The 19,656-nt window shown below is 37.4% G+C and overlaps 1 protein-coding gene across 4 annotated transcripts in view; it reads left to right on the plus strand.

The window, feature by feature from the left end:
- The window catches only part of Eml4 (EMAP like 4), a 122,936-nt gene that overhangs the window by 80,707 nt on the left and 22,573 nt on the right, over positions 1–19,656 (plus strand). For all 4 annotated transcript variants that reach the window (XM_070025467.1, XM_070025468.1, XM_070025469.1 and 1 more), the window contains 7 exons: positions 401–496; positions 6,311–6,445; positions 6,561–6,696; positions 12,205–12,356; positions 14,265–14,390; positions 14,475–14,606; positions 15,319–15,386. In XM_070025467.1, coding sequence (XP_069881568.1) covers positions 401–496; positions 6,311–6,445; positions 6,561–6,696; positions 12,205–12,356; positions 14,265–14,390; positions 14,475–14,606; positions 15,319–15,386 — 845 coding nt within the window. The remainder of the gene's footprint in view (positions 1–400; positions 497–6,310; positions 6,446–6,560; positions 6,697–12,204; positions 12,357–14,264; positions 14,391–14,474; positions 14,607–15,318; positions 15,387–19,656) is intronic.

Consider the following 19,656-nt stretch of genomic DNA (forward strand, 5'->3'; position numbering starts at 1 on the left):
CTTCAAAAAGAACTATTTGCCATTGTTCAGTAATATAAATAGCTAGATGGTAAGTGAAAATCAGCCAAGGAAAAGCGGAACTAAAAATAGAATCCTTTAGCTGGGAAGGTAGCTCAGTGGTAGAGCGCTTGCCTTGCATGCATGAGGTCCTGGGTTCGATTCCTCAGCACCACATAAGCAGAAAAAAAAAAGGCCGGAAAAAAAAATAGAATCCTTTAAACATGCTCTATATTGCTGGAAGACCAGACCCCACCACAATTTCAATTAGCAGTAGCTTCATTATATTTCATAAAAAACAAAATTTAAAGAATTTTTATTGTTAACAGTTTTAATAGCATGGTATGTCTTCCTTAGGATGTTAATCTTACTGAATTTTTTAATGCCTTTGACTTTTGTTCAGGATTCAGGTGTTCATCTGTGTGTTATTGATGATTCCAATGAGCATATGCTTACTGTATGGGACTGGCAGAAAAAATCAAAAACTGCAGAAATAAAGGTAAACAGAAAGTTTTGTGTATTCTAGAGTATATTGCTTATTTGGCAGGTAATTAGAGTTATTTTCATATCCTTAAAGTGTAAGAGTAAGCCCACTGGCCAATTTCATCAAATTTCCTGATTTATAAATACTCTGTGTTTTATATGCTACAATTATAAAGATAAAATAAGCAACTTAAAGCAGTGTCTGTATTTCAGACATATGTTCTGAATTGACAAAGTAGATGGATGTCTGTTTAATCTCAAAATTAAGACTAAACAGTTTACTTGACTTTAATCAAATTTGCGATTTTATTCAATCTTTAAAGGTTTAGCCATCTAGAGGAAAATTTCAGCCTAAGAATATGGCTGACATAACTGAAGGGCATATATAAAATAGAGACCTATTATAGAAAATACTATAGCATTTATAATTGTAATAGAATTGATTTGATTCCTTACTGTGAAATAAATCTATACCTTATAAGAGAAAAATGTAAGTTAGCATTGCAGTTGAATTTGATAAGTTCGATAGGATAACAGAATAGCATTGTGTCCTTAAGTAATAGCTGCCCTCTCTTTTAGCTCTGTTATTTTATATTACTTTCAGGATTTCAGCCTTCTGGTCAAAAAGACATTTCAAGAGTAAGTTAATTTTTTGAAACAAGTGGAATAGATTTGATTGTACTTGAAAGGAATATAAATCTTCAAAAAAACCTCAAATTAAAAAAAACAAATGTTCTGGATGCTAGTGGCTCACTTCTATAATCCTAGCTATATTGTAGGCTGAAATCTGAGGATCATGGTTTGAAGCCAGCCAAGCCAGAACTCAAGCAGTATAGTACCAGCTCTTAAGTGGAAAAAGCCTAGCAAGAGTTCAAGCCCTGGTACTCACTCACAAAAACAAAAAGAATCCATAAATGAAGCCATAAGTTTCTAAACTTCATCATTCAGAATAATTTAACACTGAAATGTGCAGAACTTTTGCAGTTTTTTTTTTTTTTTTTTTTGGTCGGTTGTGGTGCTTGAACTCAGCTGTCCTTGTGCTCTTCAGCACAAGGTGAGCGCTCTACCACTTGAGCTATAGCGCCACTTCCAGTTTTCTAGTGGTTTATTGGAGATAAGAATTTCACGGACTTTCCTGCCCAGGCTGGCTTTGAACCTCGATCCTCAGATCTCAGCCTCCTGAGTAGCTAGGATTACAGGCGTGAGCCACCGGTGCCCAGCTTGTGCAGAACTTTTGATCTTTTGAATAAAGTCTAGCAGATTAAATCTGTGGGTTTGCTCCTGTTCACAATTCTTTCTTTTGTAGACAATAAACCATTAGTAATGCTCACAGTTTCTTTGTACCTCTTCTGGAGATAACATTAGTCCTTATTTGCTTAGTTGCCACATTGTTACCTCTAGTCCAGATTTTTCAGTTAAGCCGGTATTTCTAGTTGACTGATAGACATGTCTTTTGCCATAAGTCAGAATTGGCATTTTTAATCTGCTTGCTACTTTCTTAGCTCAGTTTTGCCTCACAGCAATTGAAACTGTGTTCCTTCTAGCAGCCAAGCCAGAAATCAGTGTCACTCATGACTTTTCCCCATCACTTTCAATCAGAGTAATCTAAACTCTGTCTTAAATGTCTGAATTATAACAGGCAACTTCAAAGCAAATAAAATTAATTTAATCCAAACAGTTTATTTCTGTTTGGGGAAGAAAAGAAAGCCTTTATTAAGCCTGTAACCCTAGCTACTCAGGAGGCTGAGATCTGAGGATTACAGTTGAAAGCCAGCCAAGGCAGAAAAGTCTGAGGTTTTATCTCCAATTAACCACCAAAAAGTCAGAAGTGGAACTGTAGCTCAAGTAGTAGAACAGTAGCCTTGAGCCAAGAAGCTCGGGGACAGCTGAATTCTAGCCAACACAAAAAAAGAAAGACCTGGGCTGGGAAGGTGGCTCAGTGGTAGAGCGCTTGCTTTGCATGCCTGAGGCCCTGGGTTCGATTCCTCAGCACCACATAAGCAAAAAGAAAAAAAAAAAAAGACCTTTAGTAAAGACTAGCAAGGTGTTTTATTTGAAATGACTTGTTTCAGGGGCTAGATGATTCAACTATCTCTTCTCCTTGTGTCTGCCTGTTTGTTGACCTTATTTTATCCGTATTGTATCTTAGCTTTAAGTCATGAAGATTTGTGAAACTGATAGGTAACTTTTAATTTATGTAAGTTTAAAATTGAGTTGACAATTTAAAAACTTTACCACCAAAAGTTAAAGACTATTAATATTGCATAATTAAGTATAGAATACAGTATGGTAAAGATGTCAGTTCTCTTGAGTATTGTTCTATTTGACTATCTATAGTCAAAAATCCCTGCATGAGTTTCTTATTAGTTGATGAACTTCACATTTTTGGAAATATCTAGTACACAAAATTAAAGGGAAAAACAGGCCGGGCGCTGGTGGCTCACGCCTGTAATCCTAGCTACTCAGGAGGCTGAGATCTGAGGATCGCGGTTCAAAGCCAGCCCGGGCAGGAGAGACCGTGAGACTCCTATCTCCAATAAACCACCAGAAAACCGGAAGTGGCGCTGTAGCTCAAGTGGTAGAGTGCTCGCCTTGAGCTGAAGAGCTGAGGGACAGCGCCCAGGCCCAGAGTTCAAGCCCCATGACCGACAAAAAAAAAAAAAAGGAAAAACAATCTTGGAGGATTTAAGATTATCAAGATCTGTTATGTAATTGAGACACTGTTTTAATGATAGCAGAAAGAACAGTGAATATAGAAACAGTACATGTGGGAGTTACTTGATTTACAGCAACACTAGTGCAGTGAGCAAAGATTATTCCGTGAGTAATGTTGGATTAATTGGTTATCTATATAGAGAAGAATTAATCTTGACTGCTATTTTTGTGATAGCAATCACAAAAATCTGTTTTAGATGGATTATAGATCTGAGGGTAAAGAGACCAAAAGCTTTAGCTGGGCACCAGTGGCTCACACCTTGTAATCCTAGCTACTCAGGAGGTTGAGATCTGAGGATTGAGGCTCAGAGCTAGCTCAGGCAGGAAAGTCTGAGACTCTTGAAAACCGGAAGTGGCGCTGTGGCTCAAGTTGTAGAGCTCTAGCCTTGAGCTGAAGAGCTGAGGGACAGTGCCCAGGCCCAGAGTTCAAGCCCCACGACCAACAAAAAACAAAGCTTTTAGAAGAAAAATGTAGGTCACTTTTATAAGCAGATTTCTTAAGCATGACAAAGTACCGTAAAAGCTATAAATGGGGAAAATGATAAGTATGTTGATGCATGTCTATAAATCCTAGCACTTGTAAGGTACAGGCAGGAGGACCACAAGTTCCAGGCCAGCCTAAGCTATCTAGTGCGAACTTTATTTTTTAAAACAATTCCTTTCATCAAAAGTAATTGAAAATGTGAGAAAATATTTTAATATGCATTTCCAATAAAGTACTCATTTCAAGAACTTAAGTATGTCAGTAAAGAAAAACTTCAGACCTTTCACAAAATATATCCAGGTAATAAGCATATGCAAAATGCTCAGCCTAATTAATTATCAAGAAAATTCAAATTAAATCCACAATGAAAAACCATTATGCACTTTCCAAAGTAGCTTATGGGATAAAGACAAATATATGAAGCAGGCACTGGTGGCTTATGGCTATAATCCTAGTTTCCTAGGAGGCTGAGGTCTGAGCATTGCAGTTCAAAGCCAGCTTGGGCAGGAAAGTCTGTGACTCTATCTTTAGCTACTAGAAAACCCAAAATGTTAGAGCACTAGCCTTGAGCAAAAAAAAGAGCTCTGGGACAGTGCCTAAGCCCCAGTTTTAAGCTCCTCAACTGACAAAAACAAAACAAAAAAACGATATGAAGGTTGGTGAGGATGCAGAGTACGTAGAACTCATTCACTGTTGCTGTGCATGTAAGTGTAGCCATTTAGGAAGCTACCTACTGACTCAGCATTTTCCTCTCATGGATGGATATAAGCCCAATAGAAACATACAAATTTGGCCGGGCAGTGGTAGCTCATGCCTGTAATCCTAGCTACTCAGGAGTCTGAGATCTGAGGATTGTGTTTCAAAGCAGGAAAGTTCGTGAGACTCTTATCTCCAATAAACCACCAGAAAACTGGAAAACTGGCACTGTGGCTCAAGTGGTAGAGTGCTCAGCTTGAGCTGAAAAGCTGAGGGACAGCGTCTAGGCCGAGTTCAAGTCCCATGACTGACAAAAAAAGAAAAGAAAAAAAAAAGTTTGCAAGAAGACAAGTGGCAGTGCTATTTATGATAGTCAAAACAGTGGAAATTACCCTAATCTAGTCAGCATAATGATAAAATAATACATTTTTTATACAAAAGAGTAGTATACATCAGTTAAACAAATTACAGCTACATGCCACTTACATGAGTGGATCCTACAAATATAGTTTTGAGAAAACAAGCTGAAAGTGAAAAACATTGTTTATAATTCCATTTAAACAGACAAAACACACTGTTTTGGTTAGTTGAGTTAGAGGAAGAGGATAGTAACTGGAAAGGGGACCGAGTATTTCTGGTCCTAGTATTTCTGGTTTCATTGCTTATTTTTTCAGACTAAATTTAAGTACTTACACAAAAGAGTTTCAATTACACAAGTCAGATTTCAATGAGTACAATGCTTCTTGATCATTGTTACCTCTTCAATCTTCCTCCTTCAGTTTTGTTTTCTAATATCTTGTTTCTGGTTGTGTTCTGTTTCTAGCTTTATGAAAATATACATTGTTCTTGTGTTTAATAATCCTAGTGTTTTTTTCCTGAATATATAAGAAATTAAAGTAATCAACTAGGGCTGGGAATGTAGCTTGTGGTAGAGAGTGCTTGCTTAGCCTGCAGGAAGCCCTGGGTTCAATTCCACAGTACCACATAAAAAAACTGGAAGCAACGTTGAGGCTCAAGTGGTAGAGTGCTAGCTTTGAGCAAAAGAAGCTTGGGGACAGTATCCAGGCAGTGAGCTTAAGTCCCAGGTCCTGCAAAACAAAAACAAAAACTATAAATCATAGACGTCTTCCAAACTCAAAGGTTTTGTAAATAAATAGTATTAAAGGGAATATAGTATAAGAGCATTGAATTCTAGAGTACTTTTGAAATAACACAAGAACGTTTTAAAATTCTTAATTACAAAACAAATCTGATACTTAATGTCTTTAGACCTAAAGCATATAAATATATGGATACTTCAGTATTACATAGTTTCCAGCAAAAAAAAATGCTCTCAATCTTTTTAAAAGGAGAATGATTTTTTTTGAATGATAAGAAGTTTATATATTTAACTGCCAATTACATATAATTTTGGAGAACATAATATGGAAAGGAGATAGCACAGAACAAAAACTGTATTATGGATTGGTAATTGACTCTAATATTCTTTTTTATTGTGAAAATACTGTACAGAGGGGTTACAATTACATGGGCAAGATAATGAGTACATTTCTTATCAAGCATTGTAGCCTCGAGGATGATTTTTGCATACATTTTTACTCTAAGCAAAGATGCTTAAACTCGCATCATAACAATTAGGTCTTTCTTTGTGTTATTGTACTTTTACATAAAACAGTTACTTTCTATTTACACTCAGATAAAAATATTTGTGCATAAAATGTAAAAATAGTAAAGGAGAAAAATTATTTTACAATTTAATAAAACATCAAATTTTAATCTTTATTTTAAAATCTAAAAATTTTTCAGGAAAATAAATCCTGGATAAAAGATATTTCCTTGAAATTGTTCCATTTCTCTGATTATCAGGAGCTATAATTGGTACTTGTTATCAAAAAGAATATACTATCATCTAAACTTTTATTTCTATTTTCATAGACAACAAATGAAGTTGTTTTAACTGTGGAGTTCCACCCAACAGATGCAAATACCATAATAACATGTGGCAAATCTCATATTTTTTTCTGGACCTGGAGTGGTAATTCACTAACAAGAAAACAGGGAATTTTTGGGGTAAGTATCAGAAAGTTGTGACTTCCTTAATTATATAAAATTCTAATCTTTTTAAATTCTGTGAGCATCAAATCAGCATGCCATATGGGAAACTGAAAATTCTTATTCATTGTAGAAATATGAAAAACCAAAATTTGTGCAGTGCTTAGCATTCTTGGGAAATGGAGATGTTCTTACTGGAGACTCGGGTGGAGTCATCCTTATATGGAGCAAAACTGCTGTCGAGCCAACACCTGGGAAGGGACCTAAAGGTATGGTATTCTCCTTTTAAATTCATTCTCTAATAATTTAAACATAATTCTGAAGATTGGCACAGCAGCATTTTGGGTTTTCCCCTGTTTACCTATCACACCCTAAGCACACTCAGGTCCCTACCTCTTTCTCTTTGGAGCCTCTGTATCCAAACATGGAAATCTGCCCCAGTCTGAGTAAAGGAATCCTTGCTATCCTGCTCAGAAAAGAAGACCCTGTTTCCTCCCCCAATAACCTGTCCCTGGAATAGAAAATGTGACATTTGTAGTAGCGGTTTGAAAACTTTTTTTGGAGGGGGCTACTTGAGTTTGATTTCATGGCCCAGCATTTACTAACTAGGAGCTCTGCCACTTGAACAAGGTGGCTACTTTTTAGTTAAATTCTCACTTTTTTTTTTTTTGGAAGGCCAGCTACTACTGTGATCCCCATTTTTTGGTTTTTGTTTTCGGTTGTGGGGCTTGAACCAGGGCCTGGGCGCTGTCCCTGAGCCTCTTTGTGTTCAAGGCTAGTGCTCTGCCACTTGAGACTGGCACCACTTCTGGTTTTTGAGTAGTTAATTGTAGATAAGTCCCACAAGGCCTTTTCTTCCTGGGTCAGCTTCAAACTGAGATCCTTAGATCTCAGCTTTCTGAGTAGCAACGATTACAGGCATGAGGCACCAGCACCTGGCTCCCCCTAATTTTTTTATTCCTGTCATAGCTTGGATGACAGACATGCACCACTCTCCTGACTTTTGAATGAGATGGAGATCTCTCAAACCTTTGCCCAGGCTGGCCATGAACTATGTTCTTCCCAGTCTCAGACAACTCTTGAGTAGCAGGGATTATAGGCATGAGCCCTACTAGCCCAGATTTGTCATTAATCTCACCTTTGGGTGTCAATATTAGAGTAAAATATTGAGTGGTATTAAAATACTATTTTCACTGAAATGTGGCATTTAAATTTGACATCATAACTCTTATTCTGTGGGTTTTTAACTGGTGTTTAGGCATTATATACTAAGTTGTTTTAATATTTTCCATATCCATTCACCTAAACTTCTAAGCTTCATGGTTAAGTTGATTAGAAATGAATAAGTTGAGGCTGGGCACCGGTGGCTCACGCCTGTAATCCTAGCTACTCAATGAGGTCTGAGGATCGCGGTTCAAAGCCAGCCCGGGGCAGGAAAGTCCGTGAAACGCCTATCTCCAATAAACCATCAGAAAACCAGAAGTGGTGCTGTAGCTCAAAGTGGTACATCACTCGCCTTGAGCTGAAGAGCTGAGGGTCAGCACTCAGACCCAGAGTTCAAGCCCTACTACCTACCAAAAAAAAAGGAAAAAGAAAAAAGAAATGAATAAATGAAAAGTAATATTAACCAGACACATGATGTAGACCCTATAATCCTACCACTTGGGAAGCTATATGCAAGGTCCTGCATGTTTAGAAAAAAAAAAAAAAAAAGGAATCCTTAAATTGTATTGATGAGGGGCTGGGAAGGTGGCTTAGTGGTAGAGCGCTTGCCTTGCATGCCTGAGGCCCTGGGTTCGATTCCTCAGCACCACATAAGCAAAAAGAAAAAAGCCGCAAGTGGCCCTGTGGCTCAAGTGGTAAAGCGCTAGCCTTGAGCTGAAGAGCTGAAGGACAGCGCCCAGACCCAGAGTTCAGGCCCCACGACCAGACCCAAAAAAAAAAAATTGTATTGATGATTATTGACTTTTTTTCGGTTTAAAAATCCATATAAATCAAAAGGATGGCAAAGGGAACAAAAGGTCATTATAAAGTTAAAGCAGTTAAACTGCCTTTCTCACTTAATTACTCTTTTTTTCTTTCTAAGCACATTTATTTGTTCGGTATCAGAAATGTCAGAAACAGCATGATATATGAAAATAGTAACTTTATTTGTTGACATAGTCTCCAACACTGAGCAAAGTTTGAGTGTAATATACCCTTGATTTGTGCTAATACCCTTGATTAATGTGCTGAGAAATGGGGATCAGGGAGAGGTTCTGAGGTACCTGTTTTAGTTTTTTACTGAAAAACTTGTACCTTACTCTATATGCAGAAAAAGTCTGCATATGTCCAAACAGGAAACCCAGCCTTCTATATTTCAGAGCACATTGAAATTAATGCTTATGTTGTAGCTATTGTTATTAGGAACTTGTGTTTCTATGGCTTAGGGGTTTTCATTTCTCTAGGACTGAGAATTTAATGTATGCAATGACAAAAAATGCATGTGTTGTACTAGTGCTATTAGGGTTTGAACTCAGGTCTAGGTAGGCAGATATTGTGTCATGAATCATTTCAACTGCTTTTGCTGTTAGTTTTTTTAGGATAGAGTCTCACTTTATTCATAGGCCCAGGCTGAACTCCTATCTATGCTTCTCAGCATAGCTGTGATGAGAAGCCCTTGTCACTGCAAGTGGCAGAGAAAGCCATTATGCTTTCTTACTGACTAAATGACAAGTGTGCACCACTGTGCCCATTATTGGTTGAAATGGAGTCTCACAAAGGCCAGCCTACGCCGGCCTTGAATCACAATCCCCCTATCTCCACCTAATACTATTTATGAAGTGGTAAAAGTATTTATTTCCTATGTACATGAAATGGTTTTAAATCTGTCCATACCTGAAATAATCTTATAAATGGGGTAGTTACAGCACTGTTAAAATGTTCCTTGTTCTTAAATCTTTGTCAGATTTCTCTAAGGTACTAAGAAACATCCATTTTATCTGCTCATCAAATAATCAGAATGGGCCAGTTGATGAGTACAACCTAAATTGCAGTATCTTCCTAACATTTGATTAAGTATTTAGGCAGGCACAGAAAGCCCTCCAAGCATCTTCATTTATCTGGCAAGGTAAACTTGCTTTTTAAGGGGGAAAAAAAAAGACAAGAAAGGAAAGATTTGTCCATGTTATTAAGCCTGGAAATATAGTAGGATTTTTTAACTCAGAGATAATTCTTTTTCATGGCAAGTATCTCAAATATTATTTGGCTCAAACTGGAATGTCAGAAATGTAGGCTCATAAGCAAATAATCTTTACCTGGGTACCAGTGGCTTCCGCTAATAATCCTAGCTACTCAAGAGTCTGAGATCTGAGAGTCACAGTTCAAAGCCAGCTGGGGTAGGCAAGACCATTAAGTTCTTATTTCCAGTTAACCATCAGGAAACTGGAAGTGGCACTGTGGCTCAAAGTAGTAGAGCACTAGCAATTAAAGGTCAGGGCCAGCACTCATTTCAAGCCCCATGACCCAGGGATGGGCGGGAGAAGAAACAGTCTTTGGCTATAAACTTGTTTTATAGGTAAATACTGTGTAAAGAATCTTTGGTAATTTAAGTTTTAAGCACTTTTTTAAAAAACTAAATTAATGTTTGGGTTTCCTCGGGTAGTAACTGCAAGGATGAAAGGAGGAGGATGGGAATATGAGTTCATACAGTACATTCTTATTCCTGATGAGCATTTGTTTAACAGTCCATCATTCTAACAGGGCCATAAAGGTTTAACATAAGGTTTTTTGACATGTTTAGAAGAGTGGAAGGTTAAATTAACCACAGAAAAACTTTATTTTACTTTATTTTCCTGGAGAACTATGAAACTCCACACCTGCTTTTTGTTTTCAGATTACTCATTACTTTGACCAGTATAGAGGGATAAGGCCTAAAATTTGCTTTGTATTTCCCTTTAGTTATAAACCAAAATAAAGCCAGCAATACTCTCAGAATGTCGTTTCTCTCAGTTACTCTTTCTTCTTGGGTACGTAAATACAGTCAGGATAGTGATAACTAATTGTGTGGCTATCCTACCAAACACTTGGTATTGTTCAAAGTATTTTTAGATGATGAATGTTGATGTAAATGGAGGCAATTGACCTAACAGTGGGTTTTTTGGAAGTTGTCTTCCAGCTTAGCTGCATCAGACAAGCTTTCTTCTTACTCCCCTGCCAAATCTACCTATCTATTAAGCATTCTAGTTTATAGTCAGCTGTAGTTACATTTTCTTTTTTTTTGCTCCCTCACCTTCCTTTTCCTCTTTTTTCGTCTTCTTCTTTCTCTTTTTTAGAAAATGAATGGTTTCTAAACTTTTGTTGTTGTTGGTCAAGGCTAGTGCTCTACCATTTGAATCACAGCACCACTTTCAGTTTTCTGGTGGTTTATTGGAGAGTCTCTGAGACTTAATTGCCTGGGCTGGCTTTGAACTGTGATCCTCAGATCTCAGGCTTCTGAGTAACTGGGATTATAGGTGTGAGCCACCAGCTCACAGCAACTTTTTTTTTTAAAGGAATCTAAAGATTTATTGAATGACTTTGGCTGTATTTAGGCAAGGTTCTACCTTACCATTTCAAATCTGGTAATTTTGTATAGTAGCATCTTCCAGGAGGCTTTCCTTTTAATTCTAAAATCTTCTCTGGATAAACATGAATACCAAAGAAAAAGATTTGGATAGTGTAATTTCATCCCAACCTTAAGGAAAGGGAATGTGAAAGCTAGGCATAGTGCCTGATACATGCTTGTTACCCAACATAGAGGAGACTGATGCAGGAGGATCATGGCTTAAGAGAAGCCTGGTTATGTAGTAGTACTGCCTCAGAGAACATTGGGGTTGGAAAAAACCTGGGTTGTGCTGGGCACCAGTGGCTCATGCCTATAATCCTAGCTACCCAGGAGGCTGAGACCTAAAGATCACAGAGCTTAACCCAATGTATGGGTTCTATTCCTGAGCTTTTTTGCTCAAGGCTAGTGATCTACCACTTGAGCCATAGTTCCACTTCTAGGTTTTTGGTGGTTAATTGAAGATAAGAGTTTCATATACTTTTCCTTCCCCAGTTGATTTTGAACTGTGATCCTTAGATCTCAGACTCCTGAGTAGCTAGGATTACAGACACGAGCCACTGGCACCTAGCCAGGTTGTATTTAAAATATGGGACTTCTTAGTGTTACCAGCCACTACTCAAGCATTCAGTGCCCATCTTTGCCCCAGTATTTCTTCCAGTCCTTTATACCTCAGCAGAAAAAAAAGGTAACTTTTCAGGTCAGCAATGAGTATTAAATGCTATGACTGTTTCCTCAGTAGAAAGCCAAATGTTTGTGCAGTTTCAGGCACACTGATAAGAACCTTGAAGTTTTGGTCACAGTACTAGCTTGCTGTGGAATGCCATTACTGTACCTCTGCTGTTCTACAATCAGAACAGTAATCAAACAACCATGACAGTGCATGAAGCTCTTGGGTTAAGACATATTTTTACCCTGTTGTCTATGCAGTTAATTACTACTTTAGCTTACTTATTTGTAAGATTTTGTAAAATATTTACAGAATAAATAAAATTGACATAAATGCAAAATATTTATATTCTTTATACCTATCTTTACAGAAAGCTTGCCAAGAATAGGTTTTTGGTTATTCAGTCATTAATTTTTTAAGTATTCACTTTGAAGTTCTGCCACAGCTTTCTTCCACAAAGACACTGACTAAAGTGTGATGAACAGGGTTACATTAGTGTTTTCATTTATTTTCTCATCATCTTAGGTGTCTACCAAATCAGCAAACAAATCAAAGCTCATGATGGCAGTGTGTTCACACTTTGTCAGATGAGAAATGGGATGTTATTAACTGGAGGAGGAAAAGACAGAAAAATAATTTTATGGGATCATGATCTGAATCCTGAAAGAGAAATAGAGGTAAGGCTTAAAACCATTAAAGCCTCTGCACTCATGTTACAATAACGTACACTTTTCTAAAAGCTGAAACATGTTTTTGTTTCATTTCCTCTCCATAGAAAAGTTTGTTATTGTACTAAATAGTTGGTTTTTAAGTAAAATAAGTTGAAAGAATAAAAGAAAAACAGTAAGGCATACTGATTAATTTGCTTGTTTTACATGCTAAAGCCTTTTCTAATGACTTAAAAATATAACCACTTAACTTTAAAATTCAGCAAACAAGGCATTGAATATTGTATCTAAGTCCCAGTCTATAGTATACTAAGTGATGGATTTAACTTTAGATCTTGAAAGTAATCTTTAAACAGTAGGCTTAATGAGAACTGATTATCTGCATTGCATTGACTTCATGATCTGAACAGGTACAATAAGCTTAGTGAAAATTTGCTAAGTAATAGGAAGTCTCCGAAAATAAAATGATTAAGTATTAAGCTGAATGCTGGTGGCTCATACCTATAATCCTAACTGCTCAGGCTGAGATCTGAGGATCGTGGTTCAAAGCCAGCAAGTCCATGAGACTTTTATCTCCAGTTAACTACCAGAAAGCCAGAACTATGGCTCAGGTGGTAGAATGCTAACCTTGAGCAGAAAAGCTCATGGGTACCCAGGCCCTATATTCAAGCCCTACAAATGACCAAAAAGAGAGAGAGAGAGTAGTATTTTGTCAACAATTCTTGAAGAACATACTGCACAGTTTACTCCTAAATTTTGTTCATTTGAAATTTGAATTTATGATCAGTGTTAGAATATACTACATTAAGATGTCTGCAGGGGATTAGTTCCATAATATATTCTCCCCCATAATGGATATAAAAATTTCTATGCTCAAGTTTCTTACTTAAAGTGGTCTACTAATTGCTTATAAACTGTACAACATCATGTACTTAAATCATCTGTGCATTATATACAGTATCCAATAGAAATGTAAATGCTTGATAAATAGTTTTTATGCTTTATTTTTTAGGACAAGGAAACAAGTCTTATATGTTCAGTATAGACAGGGGATTTTTTTTTCCTCCTATATTTTCAGTATACAATAGGTATACACTCAACTGTGTGTTGAAATAAATACAGTCCCCACAAATAAAGAAGGCCATCTGTGTGTTGTTTTCAGTTTACAAAGAAATTTTACAAGTGTTATTTTTATATCTGGGTCTTTATAGCAATCAAGATAGGCCATACCTTATTACCCATGTTACAGATAAAGAATACTTTTCTAGTCTGAATGACTTACTCAAAAAAGAACATCAGTAACAAAATTAAATCACATTTTTGATGTGCTCTAATAGAACTTACTCTTCTTCCTTACTTTTAGCCTGTAGCTCTTGAAATTATCTAAAATGTAAATTTGAAACTAACAGCAGTGAACTGGGAGCTAGACACTGATGGTTAATGTCTTTAATCCTAATTCAGGAAGCTGAGATCTGGAAAATCAAGGTTCGAAGCTAAAAAGTTCATGATACTTCATCTCCAAAATAACCAGCAAGAAGCCTAGCTGGATACGTGGCTTAAGTAGTAGAGCACCAGCTGAGCAAGCAAAGCAAGCGTGATGCCCTGAGTTCAAATTCTGGTACTGACAAAGAAAGAAAAAGAAGCTAGGGATGTAGCTCAGTGTCTGAGTGCTTGCCTAGCATGTGGGAAACCCTAGATTCTATTCTTAGTACTGTAAAAATAACAATGATTATTCAAAGAATGCTGGTTATAATTACAACTTATGTATAAATGAAATGTAGTTGTAATATACACCTACCATATAATGTTCAGATTTTAGAATTCTTCCATTTATTACCCCATAACTGCTGAAATAGCAGCCAGTGTTCAGGTAGTCATTGATACATATTAGTAACTTGACAAATTTATTTTTTCCAGGTTCCTGATCAGTATGGCACAATTAGAGCTGTTGCAGAAGGAAAGGCAGATCAATTTTTAGTAGGCACATCACGAAACTTTATTTTGAGGGCAACATTTAATGATGGTTTCCAAATAGAAGTACAGGTAAGCTATCTGATGTCAATGATTAACAGAATAATTTTGGTAATGCTGTTTGATTCTTACACCAATGATATATTTCATTTTTAGGGTCATACAGATGAACTTTGGGGTCTTGCCACACATCCCTTTAAAGATTTGCTCTTGACATGTGCTCAGGACAGGCAGGTGTGCATGTGGAACTCGGCAGAACACAAGTTGGAATGGACCAGGCTTGTAGATGTGAGTGAAGCAAGATGTGTTTAATAATTTCCCCACCAAAATTCCTGTTGTAGTCAGAAACAGCAAAGAACCAAGAATTGTCTTAAACCAAATTTTTTATGGTTTGGTGAAACAGTGAGGATAATTAGGGAAGGGCTTAGTATGAAATGAGTTCAAGGTATAACATGAGCTCACTTTAAAGAAACAAGTTGGCAAAACAAAAGTTTAATGCTTTGAGATTTTCAGTATAAAAAGCATAAAGATTTAAAATATTTATCAGGCTTAGGTTGTTATGGACCTCTCGTGGTATTGAAGTTGGATTCAGTAAGTGCTGCTCACTAACAGACTCCCTTGTCTTCTTTTTGATTGATCTCTCACTGTTTTCTCCCTGCCCTCTCCTACCCACATTTGTACCTTTCTAGCCTAAAAGGTGTATACAGGTTCTTTGCATACTCTTAAAAAACTATACAAATGTGACTATCCTTGTTATTCTGCTGCCTGGCCACAAGCTGGCTATCCTTTACCACCACCATTCTGCCAGCATGTCCCCTTCAATTTCTCAAATTGTTTATCCTCTGAATCCATGTGTAATTTCTCTTTGATTGCAATAAATGTGATCAGAATTCCATGTTTATATGAAATCAGTTATTTTCAAAATTGTGTTTCCACTGTTCCTGTAGATCTAGAGAGACTTGCTCATGTACAGCCCAACAGCTCTCTGTCTCTGTTTTAGGAACCAGGACACTGTGCAGATTTTCATCCTAGTGGCACAGTGGTGGCCATAGGAACGCACTCAGGCAGGTAGGATCTTTGAATGAGCTGAGTAATCTGAAATGGTGGGATATTTAAACTGTTACTTAATCTGATCTAGGGAATAACTATTACGTGACACATTTAATGAGTTTGTTGCTTTTATCAGTTATATGTATTTAATTCATTCTTTACTGAGCACCTGTCATTTAATACATACAATTGTGAATATTCATGTGACATACAAAAACAAAAGAATTTTTGTCCCTGTAGATCCTTCATTTTTATGCGTGTTGAGAATGGAAGCAGTTTTTTTTTTTTTTTTTTGCGGGGGGGGGGGGGGTCCGGTCGTGGGGCCTGAACTCTGGGCCTGGGCGCTGTCCCTCAGCTCTTCAGCTCAAGGCTAGTGCTCTACCACTTGAGCCATAGCGCCACTTCCGGCTTTTTTCTTTTTGCTTATGTGGTGCTAGAGAATCGAACCCAGGGCCTCAGGCATACAAGGCTAGCACTCTACCACTGAGCCACCTTCCCAGCCCCTGGAAGCAGTTTTTTTAAGGTAATTAATTGTGTTATGAAATTTTAAGATCTATAGAAGAGGGAAGACAAATAAGTAGAGATGGAGACATTACAATTGAAAAATGATAAGCAGAGTAGGCAGACTTCATTCTTCTTTGTGATTCTCTTTAGAAATATCAGAAGATTCTTCTCTTTATTATCTTTTGCGCAGGAAAAGAATTGAAGTTGATAGAACCCAGTTGAACTTTTATGAATTATTTGTATTGTAGTTTTTTCTAGCCCATCCTCTTGAATGCTACACAGATACATAATAAAGGCGTATTTCCTAAAATCATTAATAACCTGTCTTGCAGACCTATTTGGTACCTTTCCAAGGTCATTAAGTAACATATGTTTATTGTCTAATCAAATTTGGTTTTCTAGAGTTTTTTGTTTTTTTTTAAGCAGGCTAAGGATGTAGCCCAGTGACAGAATGCTTGCCTAGCACATATAAGATCTCCAGATTTGAGGGGCTGGGAAGGTGGCTCAGTGGTAGTGCACTTGCCTTGCATGCATGAGGCCCTGGATTCAATTCCTCAGCACCACATAAGCGAAAAAAAAAAAGCCGGAAGTGGCGCTGTGGCTCATGTGGTAGAGCGTTAGCCTTGAGCTGAAGAGCTGAAGGACAGCGCCCAGACCCAGAGTTCAGGCTCCACGACCGGACCCAAAAAAAAGATCTCCAGATTTGATCCTCAGAATTGAAAAAAAAAAAGTCTTACTAGCTTTTTGTTTTGTTTTTAAAATTCAAAAATAGCAACTTTTCTTATTGGCTTTTTGGATGCCAGTTTACATATGTGGATAGTGAAAACATGCAAATTTATTCTCTACTGCTTACCAAAAACTTGATCTTATTTCATGTTCTTTATCCTGAATATTGTGGATACTTGATTCATTTTTTCAGTAATGCCACCCAGCTTCTGCTAAAGACATCCCACCTTTTGTTAACTCTACAGTTCACCCTTTAGCACTTGAATTAAGCATATTAATTTTTTTTGGTTTTTGAACACCAGTTTGATTTTGGGGAGGCGGATTTTTACAAAACTGTTGTATTTAAGCCTTTGTGTGATCTGCTATTTGACTGCCCTCGGTTTTGTAAAAATGTCTCCCAAAAAGCAAACTGGTATTTCAGGCCTATAATCCTAGTTTCGTAGGAAGCTGAGATCTGAGGGTGATGGTTCAAAGCCAGCCTGGTCGGGAAAGTCTGTGATTCCATCTCCAACTACTGGAAAACCAGAAGTGGACTCTGGTGGCTCAAAGTGGTAGAGTGCTAGCCTTGAGCAAAAAAAGAGGTCTGGGACAGCGCCTAGTTGAATTTGTCCATATCAACTGAGCTGAGTAATGAGTAAACAGAATATTTTATTTTGATATTTCTTCTTTTACTTTTAAAAAATATTTTTTTTACCAAGGTTGATCAAAATCATATGTAGTAAATCTGCAAATAAGGGAGAACCATTCTTTTACCATGGAGTATCACCTTGATTGATATGATAGTCTTTCATAAATGCCCTTTGTTGTGTTAAAAAAGCTTTCTTCTCTCTGTGAGCATGTTTAAACATGAAATGGTGTTGGATTCTATCAAATGCCTTGTCTGGTTCATTGAGATTATTTATTGGCCTTGACCCTTATTACATTGCATGTTACAAAGACATTAAATCAATCTAATAAAATCCTAGGATGAAACCCAAATGGTCATAGTGTAAAATCTCTTATTTGTTATTGGACTCAGCTTTGTTCATATTTTGTTGCACCTATTCATGAACAATATTGGTCCTTAGTTTTTTTATGATTGTTTTGTCTTGTTTTGATATTAGAATAATACTGACCCTAAGATCTTTAGTAAGGCTGGTATCTCCAAAGTTAAAATGATTTAAAACCATGCAAATTGATAAATATTAAGATACACTAGGAATGATTGATCATTCAATGATTGATATCAAAATCTCATATTTATTTGAATCAGTCATTATAATCCTTTAAATTAATTTCACTTTTTTGCAGTGTGGGGGGGTGTCAGGTGGTGGGGGCCTGAACTCTGGGCCTGGATGCTGTCCCTCAGCTCTTCAGCTCAAGGCTAGCACTCTACCACTTGAGCCACAGTGCTACTTCTGGCTTTTTTCTTTTTTTTGCTTATGTAGTGCTGAGGAATCGAACCCAGGGCTTCATGCATGCAAGGCAAGCGCTCTACCACTGAGCCACCTTCCCAGCCCCCACTCTAGATTTTCATATACAACATTTTTATTTTTTACAAAATTTTCTTCATAAAGCTCACAATGCATTTGAAACTATATCATTTTCTGTACTGATGGAAAACACATTCAGTTTGATCTTTCCAAGACTTCAGTTATCCTGTTTCTGCCTTTTGTTTTGTTTTTTTGTATGTGTGTGCTGGTCCTAGGGCTTGAACTTAGAGTATGGTTGCTGTCCCTGAACTTTTTGTGCTCAAGGCCAGCACTCACATTTGAGTCACAGCTCCACTTCTGGCTTTTTAGTAGTTTAGTGGAGATGAGTCTCAAAGACTTTTCTTGCCCAGGCTGGCTTTGAACTGTAATCCTCAGATCTCGTCCTCTAGAGTAGCTAGAATTCAGATGTGAGCCATTGGCACCTGGCTCCTTTTTGCTTTTTTAATCTAAGTTTCTCAAAATTCCACTTTCATGCCAGGTGGTTCACATGTATAATCCTCGTTTGGAAACTGAAATTGGGAGGATCATGGTTCAAGACCAGCTTGGGCAAAAAGTACACAAGAGCCCATCTTAGCCAATAAAAACATGTGTGGTAAACACCTATCATGGGAAGCATAAACAAGAATCACAGCCCAATCATAACTGGCCATGCCCTACTCAAAAGTAAACAAAGGACTAGGGGCATGGCTCAACTAGCCTGACTAGCAACTGAAAAGTCCTGAATTTAGTAGATGGTATACATTACTATCTCATCCAAATGTCAGATCTGTATCTGCTCAGACAAAATTCTTCAAGTAGTTTACATAGTACTTATTTGGATCTTGACCACACCAGTCCTATTGGCAGACCACAATACAAGAATTTTTGCCACAGACTGTTAAGTGGAGGTGAGATACTTAGAATTTAAGAATTCAGGTGGGTTTAAATATAAAGGGATTTAGGGGGAAACAAAAGTTATGGCTGAAAAATGTTTCAAAGAATTGAGTCCAGGATATAGAACATACTCCATATAATATATAGGAATGAAAACATACAAGCTAGAAATGTAACCTTAAAGAAGACCCCACAGTTTCTGTGCTGCAGTGATAATGGTAGCTTTGACATGGAAACAAACTGGGAAAAAACAAGCCTAGTGAGTAGGTAAGTAAAGAACTTAAACTTAAATTTTGACTTGGAATCACAGAATCCTAGACCTGGAGAGTTTTTAGTAATTCCTTTCAACTCATTAGTTTTGGAAGCAGCTACAGCTGTGGGCAAAATAATGATGAGTTGATACTGTACCAAATTCTAGCCCAGATATCAAAGGTTCCAAGCCTAATAAATGTCCTTTTAGTTTTTTTAAAAAAAGATGTCATAGCTGGGCGCTGGTGGCTCACGCCTGTAATCCTAGCTACTCAGGAGGCTGAGATCTGAGGATCACGGTTCAAAGCCAGCCCGGGCAGGAGAGACCGTGAGACTCCTATCTCCAATAAATCACCAGAAAAAAACCGGAAGTGGCGCTGTAGCTCAAGTGGTAGAGTGCTCGCCTTGAGCTGAAGAGCTGAGGGACAGCGCCCAGGCCCAGAGTTCAAGCCCCATGACCGACA

The sequence above is a fragment of the Dipodomys merriami genome, unplaced genomic scaffold (genome assembly GCF_024711535.1).
Source record: "Dipodomys merriami isolate MVZ:Mamm:240054 unplaced genomic scaffold, mDipMer1.0.p SCAF_17, whole genome shotgun sequence".
NCBI lineage: Eukaryota > Metazoa > Chordata > Mammalia > Rodentia > Heteromyidae > Dipodomys > Dipodomys merriami.